This window comes from Numida meleagris, chromosome 5 (assembly GCF_002078875.1).
Source record: "Numida meleagris isolate 19003 breed g44 Domestic line chromosome 5, NumMel1.0, whole genome shotgun sequence".
Classification (NCBI taxonomy): Eukaryota; Metazoa; Chordata; class Aves; order Galliformes; family Numididae; genus Numida; species Numida meleagris.
Genome location: NC_034413.1, coordinates 26,466,099 through 26,479,974, shown reverse-complemented (window position 1 = coordinate 26,479,974; position 13,876 = coordinate 26,466,099). Strand labels below are relative to the sequence as shown.

The 13,876-nt window shown below is 35.5% G+C and overlaps 1 protein-coding gene across 5 annotated transcripts in view; it reads left to right on the top strand.

Moving 5' to 3' along the window:
* FAM35A (family with sequence similarity 35 member A) overlaps nt 1–13,231 on the top strand; it is a 39,033-nt gene extending 25,802 nt beyond the window's left edge. For 4 of the 5 annotated variants that reach the window (XM_021398962.1, XM_021398959.1, XM_021398961.1 and 1 more), the window contains 7 exons: nt 401–508; nt 665–859; nt 3,315–3,449; nt 6,462–6,668; nt 8,029–8,263; nt 11,292–11,407; nt 12,414–13,231. In XM_021398962.1, coding sequence (XP_021254637.1) covers nt 401–508; nt 665–859; nt 3,315–3,449; nt 6,462–6,668; nt 8,029–8,263; nt 11,292–11,407; nt 12,414–12,586 — 1,169 coding nt within the window. In that variant the 3' untranslated portion in view covers nt 12,587–13,231. The remainder of the gene's footprint in view (nt 1–400; nt 509–664; nt 860–3,314; nt 3,450–6,461; nt 6,669–8,028; nt 8,264–11,291; nt 11,408–12,413) is intronic. The other variant, XM_021398964.1, reaches the window with a different exon arrangement.

Below are 13,876 nucleotides of genomic sequence, written 5' to 3'. Positions count from 1 at the left end.
AATTACGGAAGTTTCGTCTGTTTGTCTGCGCAAGGGAACATATCCGAACTATCTGAGTGACTTAATTGGCTTATGTGCATTTCCCACATTTTTCAGAAAGTCCCTTGCATATATAAATGCCAGCCATAGCTGTCATGTACATTAAGATGTAACGTGTCCTTGGTAATGAAGAAGAACAAGGCAGGGGAGAGAAGGTGAAGGCAGGCAAACGAGTTGAGAGTGAAGAAGACAAACAGATAATGAGTCTGAAAGAATATCAAGCTTAAAAGAAGAGGAGTCAAAATTAAAGATCTGATATAGAGCCAACCTTAAGATTTTTGGTTCTGTAGCCAAGAAAAAAAGTGTGGTACTCTTCAATACAGGTGGCACATGAATTAACAAGGTTGCTTTTTTCTTGCAGATATCATGATGTATGAGAATCATTGGTATGGAGAAATAATGCTGCAGTCTGCATGTACCAGTCAGTTACTGAATCTGGGCAACTACTCAGTTCTCAATCCAGAAGAATGTAAGATAATAGTGGATAAGTTTCCTTCATAAAGTTGTGTTAAAATATGCATGAATTTTAGGTTTGTTGGTTAAAACATGCACAATTGGTAGATTTTAAATGGCTAAGCTCAAAAAATAGGGAGAGTCCCTCTAACTTTGGTTGTTTTTATATAAGTTTATCCCGTAGTGAATGGTGATGTTCTCCGTGGCTTATTGGCGTATGTATCATCAGAATTTCCTCACTTTGGAGACATTCCACGAAGGCAAGTTCAGAGACTGGATAGTGTTCAGTATGTTCAGCTTGACCAGCTTCAGCCAAACACATTGGTTCACTCAGTCTTAAAAATCATCAGCATTGCCATATTAACAGGTAAGTTCACACTCTGGACTTCAAATTTCAGAAATTCAGAATTGCCTTGTAAAATTGCTATTTCAGTTTTACCTATGGTGTGTTGTCCTATTCCATACTCGAATTTTTGATAGGATTCACAAATAAAACTTTTGTGAAGATCCACTCGTAAGGTTGTAGCTGGAGAAATGGAACAGGAAGAAAATGACTGAAATCAGGTGCTGAGTGAGGTTATTGCATGCTGGCTGATCAGTAGCATGACGATCTGTATGAGAAGCATGCAGGCAGAGGGCACTGACATTGTGTTCCTGCTCACTGAGTTGTTGATTTGTTTCCACTAAGGAATGTATAATAGGATTGGTGAAAAGAGATAAATACTTTATCTACAGTGAAAAAGCAAATTTGTTTTAATGGCTCTTGAAACTCAGAGGTGCATTCTTGTTAAAGACTACTGCTTGAGAAAATTGGCTTGTTTATTAAAATGTCATGTGGGACAGTCAGGCTTCACTAATTCAAACCTTGCTTTCTATCTGCCTTCCATGTATGCCTCATGCCACCAAAGGAATACCTATGATTAGACTGTAAATCACGTGGTTTCCAGAATTATATAAGAAATTATTCATTATTTTAATTATTATAGAATTTGTTCTCTTTGTAATGGAATTGGAGTTGTGCTCCTTTTTAGTGCTTTATTCAGGACATTTTTCTTTTTGTTTTTTTCCTTGTTAGTGTAGATTTTAAAGCTATGCACTAAGTTTCTCATTTCTTACATATCTGCAGTTTTTTCTTTATTGTCCTTACATGTGTGTCTGTTTGTGCAAGTTCTCTAATTTTCAACACTGAATTTCCAATATGAACCTATCAAGATGTCTTACAGCAGTTCTTGTATTTCCTTCACACAAACGGAGCAGGAAGCGACCTCATTAAGATGATTTGTTCTGGAAACTTGAGTTTCCTGTGTATTGTGAAGACTCCCACAGAACCTTTGTCACCAGTTCATGTGTTTAATACACTGTTGCTTTTCACAGAATTATAGAACCATGGAATGGCTTGGATTAAAGGAATCTTAATGATATATAGCTGTATACATAGTTCCAACCCCTTGCTGTGGGCAGTGCTGCCAACCACTAGATCAGGTTGTCCAGTGCCCCATCCAACCTTTACTTACAACCTTTACTTTACCTTACAACATCTTCAGGGATGGGGCATCCACAGCTTCTCTGAGCAACTTGTTCTAGTGCCTTTCAAATAGTCACGCTCATTTCAAGCAGAGAATGCAGATATTTTGGAATTCCTCTTACTGAAGCCATTTTCCATGTTAAAATTGATAGTTTGCTTTCACTGTTTTGTAATCAGGCCATACATCAGCTCTTAATATAGAATCATAGACATGCTCACAAGGCTGCATGAGCTTATTACACTTAGTGCAGCAGAAATAAGTGGTACCTTTTAGAATTCTTGCAAGAAGAAAATAACAGTTCTGACTCAATTTCAGACAGTTGGAGGCAGTTTGGAGGGCTAGATAAAATCAAACTGCTTCAGGGTCTTCTTATGCAGTGTACTTTATGCATTGTTTTGCCATGTTTTTTCTAACTGCTGGAAAAGGAATTCTCCTCTTTTCCATGCTTACCTGTTCTGATTGACTTCTTTTCTTTGCTGTACAACTGTTTCTCAGTGCTTAATATAATGATTTTCACTTCAATTTGATCATGTTACACTGTCATCTTGTGTTAGTGCTTGTATCAGTAAAAAAAAAAGAGAAAAATGCATTCAGTTTTGTCAATTGAATTGTCACTATCATCTTTACTCATTTTAAGTTGAGATTTTTGAAGATAGAAATCTTGTCTTGTATTATTGTATCTATCTCTGATTAGGACATATTTAAAGCAAGAATTCTTGTTCAAAGATTCGATTCATAAGAATAATTGTAGTTTAGTGTGGAACTGAGATTTACAGGTATTACTCATTGGTAAAGATCTGTAAAAATCTTCATTTTCAGTTTATATATACTGTCAATAGTAATTTGTGTTGTACATGACTGTAATGAATTACGAAAATTTGTAGAGCTGTTTCTTCAGTATATTCTACGGAAACTACATTACCTTCAGTTTCCAATTATAGCAATCTGTTGCTGAGTGGTTGAGTACAATTTCCTTACTTACACCAGTCAGGATGATGAGTAAGAGATGCTCAGAGATGCTTAGATACCTGCTAGGGAGGTGTCCAGTTGCTAAGTAGCTAGGTGGATAAAACTAAATTAATTTTCTTTATGCACTCCTTCAAACCAGATTGATCTTGCTGAAGAAGTCATAAAATGTTTTTGTTTTGTCCTGAAGAAGTTTGTAGGTATTTTCTTGTTTACCTAGAATTGCACTCAAAACATACTAGCATGGTTTTATCTTCATATTGAGGCGTGTTATTTTTTGTTAATATGCCTTGTGCTATATAACATGTCATATAATTTCAAACTTTCCAGAATCTGTGTATAGCTACAGAGGGGGCTACCAGAGAAAAATTATTCTGACCGTAGAACAGAACAGAGATCAACACTACAGGATGGTGCTGTGGGGAGCAGGGGCTGCCTGGTGCCCTCAACTTCAGAGGAGAAAAGGTAAAACCTTTATAGGTTGCTATCAAAGGATTTATCTGATTCCATTATAGCTTTAAAACGTTAAACTGGTCATGATTTCTATTCAGATCCCCTTGAAAAGGTCATATTTTGAAATAAATTTTAACAATTCTCATCTATTTGGAAGTATTGCCACCAGCAACAGAACTGAAGTGCGCTCATTTTACAATACTGAGAAAGCATGAACATTCATGAGTTTGAATCTATTTACAAGTGTACTTGTACTGGGGCCTAGCTGTCATAACTATAGAATCAAAAGAAACCAACCAGACAAAAAAAAATGGTGTAAACTAAGCTACTAGTTTTGCTCGGTCTTCTAATTGCTGTCTCTTTTTGCTTGAATTGCTGTTTTTTCTACTTGTCATTTGCATTGTCTGCTTTCTGCCTTATAGGATTAGGTTTCATAGCCCAGTTGTTCTGCTGTCTAGCCGAGCCATTAACTGACTTAACAGCATTTCCTGCAGAATTACATAGCCTCTGTTTTAATGGTGACTACTGTTGTTCTTTTAGAATATACAAATCTAGGCTTTTAAACTGATTACTCAGAATCAGTACATTATACATTTAGGAAATAAGTGCTGCATTACTTCAGATGCTGAGCAGCACACCTTACTTAGGTCAGTTTTCATATAGTACAAAATAAAACCCAGAAAGCTTAAACAACCTTGTAGTGAAAATTTACTTGAGGACTTTTACATATGGATTCTAAATTCTACCTGTTCCACTTGAGTTTGGAAATAATTTATACTCCTAAATAAATCACATAACTTGGACTACCTGAAGAAGGCAGTCCAATTTAAGCATTCACCAATTAACTTTACTACTTAAAATTTACATGGCTTTTACTTTTGTGCATACTGTGCTGTGGGCAGATATAAACTTTTTATTAGGTAAATGCTTAGAAATTTTATAGAATTTAAAAGGCTAGAATGTTACTTTTTTAAATACAGAAGTTCTAATGTATTTTTAATACTACATAGTGGGGCTGAAAAAAATTGACTAAATGTCTCAAATATTTCTAAGACACAAAATTATATAATTCTCTGATGCTTAAAGTAGAAAAGCAGAAAAGATGATGCAACTCTTTCTAGTTTTGAGCACTTATATTTCTCTGTAAAACTTGTCTTATTCTCCAGCTAGCTTTCTGTGTATCTAGTGGTTGGTGTTTTAATGATTAGAAGATTATATCTGAAATTCAAGATAAGAGTGATTTCACAACTGTTCAAATATGTATCATAGATCAACCATGAACATGTGGTCCATGTAAGGCAGCCAGAAAGATAACTCCCACGATACTAAACAAGAATACACAACACAGCAGTTAATAGTGTGAGTGGGTTACATGAGGAAAGCGCGTGATACTGTTCTTGCTGCTAGTCATAGAACAGCTGAGGCATGTGTTACTAGCAGGCTAGGTAGCCCAGTCTCATAGAGCAAGGAATGGTGACTTGTAATTTTTAAGCTGTGTGTATGCTTAAATTGTATGAGATTCTACCTCTTTGAAGCATCTAACAATTGTTGACAATAAAAGCTAAGTTTTCCGTCTCATGATTTAAAAAAGAAAAAAAAACCTCGAGTTTCCAGCATGCAATCATCACACATTCAATTCATATTTTACTCTTCTCAGATGTAGGTTACTGAAAACTTTAAATGCATTTTTGTAAACCAGCATTCTTGGGAGACTGGTATGGCTGTTACTAACATGGGCTAAAATTCCGAACCCATTGAAGATGGTGGGGAAAATGCTGAGTAAGTTTTTAAGGAATATACGAGTAGTATTTCTTTTTGTCATGCTGTGGGAATACCTTCATAATTTAAAGAGGAATGTACAAAAGTATTGCAGCAACATTTTGCATATTGACCTGAAAGTATTTACGCAGGGATATGACAATGTAAGTGTTTAGGGGGGGAAAAAAAAAAAAGCCTGTCATTAGAGAAAAGCAAGCATATACGAATCAGTCACCATTTTGTTTGGCTTAGTGAAAAAGGGTTGTATTATGATACTTAAAGGGATTGAGTCAGATCCAGAGGTATTCTCTTTCCTTTGAGGGTGCTAGCGTTGACTATTGTTTGATAGGCACAATTCAGATGCCACTGCAGTATGGAAAGCTGTAACTCTCTGGCATTGCTAGGATTGGAGCATACCTTTTACCAACATTCTATCTGTCACTTAGGATTCTGCAGTTATTCAGCGGTGAAGTCTAAAACCCTTGGAGGTGACAACCGTGGTGCATACCTGCCCATATCCTTCCACAAACATTGCCACCTGTAACCATCCTGCTTAGGGCATATCTCTGGGTGGTATTTCTCAATAGTTGCTTAATCTTAGACAAAATAGGAAACACGTTCAGGAGACAGCAATAGGATCTTGCTAGTTTGAGCATTCCAGGGATGTTCGAAGTTCTTAAGAGCTGTTGTAACTAGCCTGAAGGAAAATGGGACGGTGAAGGAGACAAAGGAAAGTGGAGGAGAAGGGGAGAGTCCTTCTTTTTCTCCTCCATAGATTGTCTTTCCAGTGACAAAAGGTAGAGTGTAATTGATAATGTTCATAAGAGATGGTTCCCAAAGTATGAAGATGATGGCAGTGCTGAGTTCCAAGACTGGATTAGGCTTGCAGCCTGTACTTCTATCATACCATAAGATACTTTTCAAAGTCTGAGTCCCTTTGGATGGCTTCCCTTCCTTCTTGGACACTCAGCTTGGTGTTGTCTGAAAACTTGCTCAGGATGCACACAGGTAAATCATAATTGTGACTAGAAACTATTAAATATAATTTATAGCAAATTTATTTCTGGTTTTGTTTGACTTGATAGACAGCAAGTACCACACAACTGTTTCCTCACTTCCCTACGCTTCCAATAGGAGGAGAAAGAGATCTGGGGAGGAAAAAAAGAAATAGAACTTATAGGTTACTCAGTCTTGTGACTTCTATTTCCTATAAATTGACCAAGATATAAAAATTTAACTCTCGTTTACTTGTTTTATGTTCTGCAGGTCATCTGTGGGACTTTAAATACCTTCTGGTCCAACACAGTTCTGTCTCAGGTGACTTTGAACTGCACACAACTCCATGGTCATCCTGTGAGTGTTTGTTTGACGATGACAAAAGAGCAATTGAATTTAAAGAAAAGTTTCAGAGAAGCAAAGAATCCCTTATGAAAATGACAAATCTCTCAGCACATTTGGAGGAAAAATACTCAGGTAAAGTTGTAATCCTTAGCGCTGTAGTAGTAGTATACAAAATAGTGGTACACTGTGTAGTGTAGTACCTAGCTAAGTAAAGTATGTTATTTCTATGTTTCTCCAAGTATTTTTTTTCTGAAGTTAACACAGTTCTGAGAGCCTGAATTTATTCAGGAAGCTGCTTCTTGGTGTCCAGCCAAACTGTGAATGCAGCCTTCATTTGGTAAGCACGCAGGTAAGAAAGGATTGCTGTGTGGTGCCACACAGCAAATAGCTTTGGAACATATGGCGAAGTACTGCCTTTCGTTGCCCACACCAACTATTGTAATAATGTGATTTGCCACTAAAAGAGTTTGTGGAATACTCTTTAGTCCTCTAGAACTAGAGTAAAACAGCTCCTGCTATAGAAGACTTATTTCTGAGACCAGTGTTAAACGTTAAGAAGTAACAAAGTTTTAAAAAGTTTGCAGGATTTAACTCGAATTTATGTATAAAAGCAGTGGAAAGCAAGTTGTTAAAGCTCTGCTTTTTAGTATCTCTCTGAATCAGGATGGAGGCAAATTAGTTAGCTTTTACTTCTAATTGTGATTTATATTACACTTCTACTGACCCCCCCCCCCTCTTGAGAACGAAGTTTAGAATGGGTGGGTGATTTTACCAGTGTACTGTGTGAATGCATCTGCATCTGGTCACGGACTTGTCATGTGTTTTTCCTGCAAGCCAAACTTGGTAGTATTTTCTTTGATCCGTAACCTGTATCTAAAACTTATATAACATGAGATTTGATTTGTTCATATACACTGAGGTCCGTAGATCATTATGAAATAATTTTCTATTTGTCTTTTTGAATGTTTCTATTTCATTCTGTGTACTTACACTCAATAATCACCATTATGTTTGTGCTTATAAAAGCAACTGAATCTTCTCCTATTGATGGTGTTTCTTTTACTTCCAAATTAGATGTTCCGTTAACCACAGAATAACATTCTTCAGTTTGGCCTATTTCATCAGAAAGCTTCTGTTCCAAGATCAACTTCCTTCTGATACAAAATAATTTTGATTGCTTTCTGGTACTGGCGGACTTAGCCAATTCTTTTTACAAATAATTGCATTCTCTTGATCTTTATTCAGACTTTTCAATGTTGTTATCTACTGCAACAGTAACTAAGAAGAAACTATGTACGTCTGTCAATTTTTAGAATTAGCATTAGGCACAATAATTCTTCACTGCAGAAATAATCTCTTAAATATGATAATGTGATTCTAATGAAAAAATCACAAGGCCTTATTAATGATTTTGTTTTTGAATCGGCTATACCTATTCCTTCTGCTTTATCTATAAAACTGAACACAATTTTGTTTGAAATTGTTTCCATAGGAGTGATTCAAGTGAAAGCCCATGTCTTAGAGCTGAAGTTTACTATTTCAGCTGGTCAGTACAGGCAACTCGTCTTCTGCGCTGACACTTCGCTGGAGCGTGTTCTGGCTTCTCTGCCTATAATTACATATTCGGGTTGTGCCAAATGTGGCTTGGAACTTCAGGCAGATGAAAACATGATCTACAAGCAATGTTTTAGATGTTTGCCATATAACAAAGTAAAAACATTCTACAGGTAAACAAGAAAAAACTAGTATAATATGTTCTATTAGAGAAGTGAGCTACAACTTTCTTTGCTTTAATTTCTTGCCTACATAATGAATTGTGTACTTGAGGTGTGATTAGTCATCTCATCTGTGGTTTTCTAAGGAATTTTCAAGGATCAGTTCATGAATTGCTGTATTAGTTTTAAACAAAGAATTCCACCTATGCATCATGCAACTTTTTACTTCCTTTGAATATTGTGTAACGAGGTTTATCCAGTATCATGTATCAGTGAGTTAGGATGAAGGAGGAGCTTAAGGACAAGAGTAAAACTCCTTGTGCCTCTTCTTTCAGCCTAAGTTTGAAAATGTGTGAACGCACAACCACATTTTTAAACTAATTATTCTGTGTTAGCCTTGTGGAAATGGTTCTAACATATGATTTCAGTAGAATTCTTCAAGAGCAGGGATGTGAAGTTTTCGGTAGATGGCACTGTGACACAAGATGGATATTTACTTAAAAAAACTAAACAGACCCAGTTGACGTAGAAACATCATTAAATACTTATTATTAAACTCTTAAATTTACTTTTGCTTTTTGAAATATAAGCATCATAGCAAAATTATATGTTGATTTTTTTTTTTCAGTGAGGGAGAATTAAGTGCAAAGAGTTCATTTTTAACTGAAAAGATTTCTCCACCTCTTTTGTAAGATTAACCTGAAGTACTTCAATTTTCCCTCTCACACAAAAGGAGATAAAAATGAAAACAGGTTTCCAGTGTTTGGATTATCAGCATTTAAACATATGTTGATGCTGAACTTAAATGCACAACTTCTTCACCGTCTGTTACCTTTGCTCTGAAATTTTGTTCTCTGATTAGTTTACTAAGAGTGCATCTCCTTGATGTAGCATTTTCAAATTTTGTATTAGAAGATAACTTAGTACATTCACATTCTTAACAAGATAAAAATCTCTCACTTTGCAACAAAATACATTGTTAAAATGAAAAATTAATAACTAAGCATGCTGTACTAGCATTATTGCATTACTCAACAGCATGGAATGTCAGTAGTGTCAACCTTTTTATTAAAAACCGCTTGCACAACTGGTAGAAATTAAATTTTTTCTCTATAAATAGCTATCACACGTCCCCTTGTCTCAGGTGGGTTTTCCGTCTTTCGATGTGAGGAGGTAGCAAATTCAGCATCCTGTATTTCTAGCAGTGCGGTAGCTACCAGCACGCTGTGTCTATAGTTTACATACTGTTTCACTGAGTAGATGTAGTATTAAACTCTGAACTTCTTATAACGTAAGATTAGTTTTTAATTTGACATGCTTCTTAAGAACTTACCTACTATCCTTAGACCACCTTTGTCTCTGGTTTTCAAAGCTTTACCCTTTATGTAATGGTACTTGCTGATAGCAACAGACAGTTGCAGATTAATTACTTCTCATTCTTTCTCATTTTTAGTGAGTTTGTTAATATTCAGTGGCAGCACAGCATAGCTGGCAATGATCTCTTCATAAGTCATTCTGAACTTTCAAAGAGGTTTTTAGTATTATGATTGAGGGTTATTAGTATTTGTGAATAAATTGTCTCCCAAGAACTTTCTTGGTGCTCTCAGAAATCAATACAATTGACAGCACTGGGATTTACATAACATCTGACATCTAGCAGCTATGATTCAGGACACTGTGCAAAGTAATTTAAGATCAATAAATACTAGAAATAATACTGGCAAATACAAGAAAAGGAACTTGTCTTGTTTTGATTTCTAAATGGCCATACAAGCTTAATCTGTAGGACCATCTCCTCTTTGGATCTTCTATTAATAACCACCATGCTGACAGCTCCTTTGAAATACTATGCCAGCTTACGTAAATCATGAAGGTATTTTCAAGCATTTGGTTTCCTCAGTAATGGTACAGTAAAACTATAGATTAGTCTAGTGTTGTTTTACTTTTGTTACATTTCTGAAATTGAATTTTTTTTCAGTATTTTCCTTGGTATTTCATCTTTAGTGATTGGAAGCATCAATGGGGAGATAAACTGATTGTGAAGCTGCCAATAGATTCTGGCAGTTTTAATTTTTTCATATAGAGTAGACTGATGAGGCTTCACAACTGGTCAAGTGTAAAAAGTTAAATAAGGGACGTTGATTCCTGAAATGCTAGAAGTTTAAGTACTTTAATGTATATGCCTTTGTTGTAATTTAATTGTAAATCATACGGCATGCATAGAGAACCTGTAGATGCGTAACTTTTCGTGCATTTTATTTTGCTTACACAAGACTTCAGATAACTTAGGAATCTTCCTGGAGTGAAAGACTCCATTAAAAAATATATATATAATAATCTCCGTTTTATACGGAGACAACTGTATTTTTTATTCAGATCAAGATAAGTGTTACTTGTTAGGCAAATTTCTCCCAGATCTGGTTAGGGTTATGCTTGCATGTTTAGGCTTTTGCCTCTAATATATTACCAAAACAAAGGATTGGAACACAAGGGTAATGAGTGTTCCCTAAGTTAACTTTCCCACTGCTATTACAGTTCCTTTGTACACTTACCTGACTCGAGAAAATTGTTTCTTAAATGAAGAAGGATTGTTTCTCATTTTGATAATGAAAAAGCTTTAACTTCAATCTACTTTAATCTCAAGACATGAAATTCAAGCTTCAATAGAAACATCAAATCTTGAGATTCATTTTATCTTTAGGTATTTATGTTCTCTGGATTTAAAAACCTCATTTGGTGCAGTTCTCATCCTCTTTCAGGAAAAGACAAGAGATTACTAAAGCCTGGCTTTCTGCAGTTGTCTCAAAGAAAGACTTACGTGATAGTTTTAGAAGTTATTTTAACATTGTGTAGTGATATTTGTTATATATCAAGCTCATATTCTAACTGTACAGATCTGACAGATACATGCATAGAAATGTTCTACTTCCTGGTGTGCTGGAGGATTGTATTACACTGTATAACTTTCATTCACAGATCTTGCTTCAACTAGACAAAAAGCAGCAGCTTATTTTCAAGAGCCTTTTGTTTTTGTACCTAGACCTGCTTTGATGACAGTGGAAGATGGAGGATATGAAATTTATGTACATGTGGTGTCTGAGCTGATGGAAAAAATCTTCCTCAATATTCCTGCAGACTGGCTGAACAGATCAGTAGGTACTGTTCCATGAATTAACTTGTTGTACAAACACTACAGGCAGCAAAGTTCTCAGTGAAAGGAAAATTTTTACTTACTGACAGTTAGGATATGGATGAGATTGTTGTTTTGGATAAGTATGATGAACGTTCATGTGGTGTATGAGACTTCAGAAGCAAAGGGAAAAAGGCAACCTGAAGAGAATGTTTCAGTTGCTATCTGAAAAATTCTGAAGTTCAGAGTTGAGTAGCAACAGTAATAGGTGAGATTATATGAGTATCTATTGTACATTATGTAACTATGTATTTGGCTACTAAATGGATTCCTTATATGCAAAATAAAATCTCTTTGAAGTTTTTAGAAATAGCTGCCAAACATTAGTCATGTAAATAACTATGAACAGTGTTTAATTTTAATTTCAGGGATTGGAAGGTCCCTCTAGATATTGAGTTCCCTACGATAGGTTGCACAGGTGGGCATCCAAATTGATGGGTCTTGAATATCTCCAAAGAAAGAGTGCACAACCTCTCTGAGCAGCTGTTCCAGTGCTCTATCACTCTCACCGTAAGAAAGTTCTTCCATATATTTGTGTGGAACTTCCTATGCTCCGGTTTTTGGCCGTTACTCCTTGTCCTGTCACTACACACCACTGAAAGAGTCTGGCCTCATCCAATTGCCTCCTGCACTTTTTATAAACATTGTTCAGATCCCCTCTCGGTCTTCTCTAGGTTAAACAGACAAGTCTCTCAGCCTCTGTGTTGTTTCAGACAGGCTTCCATTGATACATCTTCATTTGGGGTTATTGATGTGTTGTACACGATTCACAAGTGTTAAAACTCAACAGTTGAAAGAAACACGTTTTGCACATTGCTTTTTAAAAAAAAAAGATGAAAACCAAATAATATCCTGTTTGGATGCTGGTCTACTCTTCTGGTAATTCAGTGTAGCTTTCATGGAGGTAAATTTTGAATGTTAGGTGCTATTATGAAAGTTGAGAAGTAAATTGAATTGTTATGTTTTTTGCAGTGCCCTTCTCAGATATGACCTACGGCACAATAGTAGCAGATCTGTGTCATTCACTGCTAGCAGATATGGAAGCTTCCTATTTGTTGGAAATTAGAAGCCATTTTGTGCTAGATGAAAACAGCTATCCTTTGCAAAAGGATTTCCATCTGCTAAATTTTCATCCTGATCTTTGAAGCATCAACTTCTGCAATAATTGAATAAGAGACTGTAAGACATGCAAGGTTTGCAAAGAGAAGAAAAATGAATTAGCTGAAAGAAGCAAATATTTTTAAATAAAAATCATCACAAAAGAACGGGTATGGAATATCTGCTGATTGTATGTACTATTGCTGTAAAAATTTGTAAATTTTTGTAAAAATTGAAATTGTCATAAAATATATTCTTATGCACGTATTTTTTAATCTTAATAAACTCTTGCTGATATTGCAATTTTCTTCTCTCTTGAAAATTTTCTAGTCTTGAGACTGTTTTTTATATGGCAGATTGAGGAAGACAATCTCAGTTTAGTAGCACAATTTTAGTCACAGACAAGATAAAAGAAAAAAAACTTGTAGCTTGGTGATGTTGTTGTGCTTGCTCTCCTATTATGGTTCTCTTTTAACAGCAATATTTCGACTCTTCTGCCTCAGCACTTTTGCTGCTATTTTCTCTTAAAACATCTGTCTGAGAATCTAATCCTGTGTATTAAAAGTTGTTGCAGTAATTTCAGAGGTTGTAAATAATTTTAAATGGTGCATTCTTTTTAATAATTCTTTTGAGTAATAACACTTAATGCATTCAGCTATATGGTAGCAAATAAATACATATAATCACGTTAAGCCAATTTCAAAATCCGTTACATCCAATTTAACACAGGTTTCTCCCAGTTCAATCAGATTTAGAAACTAATTTAATTCTTCTTAAGGTCTTGGTGTATTTTTATAATGTCTTCTGTCATTAAAAGACTGAGTAAATGATGACTGCACCTGACTTCATAAAGCAACAGTCTGATACTATTACTCTGAAGGCAATCAAATATATAGATACATATGTGTAAATAGATTCTTCTCTGATGTAAGTTATTCCTCTTGTTGAGACTAGTACAAGCTGCGGGGTATAAATCATATTTGCTATATTCTATTTGATTAGATTCTTGCATATCTTTACCTATGTTCTCAGTTAGTAAACGTTTCTACATAGTATTTCCACTATCTACAAGCCTCAAACACATTCTCAAAAATGTAGACTTGATGAGAAAGAGAACACCCACCCTCCACCCACACACAAGAAAACAAAGAGAAAATCACATGTATTAGACTGCGAATAGCGTGGCTGAGGTTGCGCAGCCTTAAAATGCTGCTTTGTGGAAATAGCTCCAAAGTTGAATGTTTACTGGGATTCTACTGTTGTTGTAACTCATGTGAAACCGGTTTAGTCCTGTTGGCTTTTTATTGATGTTGATTAGAGCTATGTGCAAATAATGT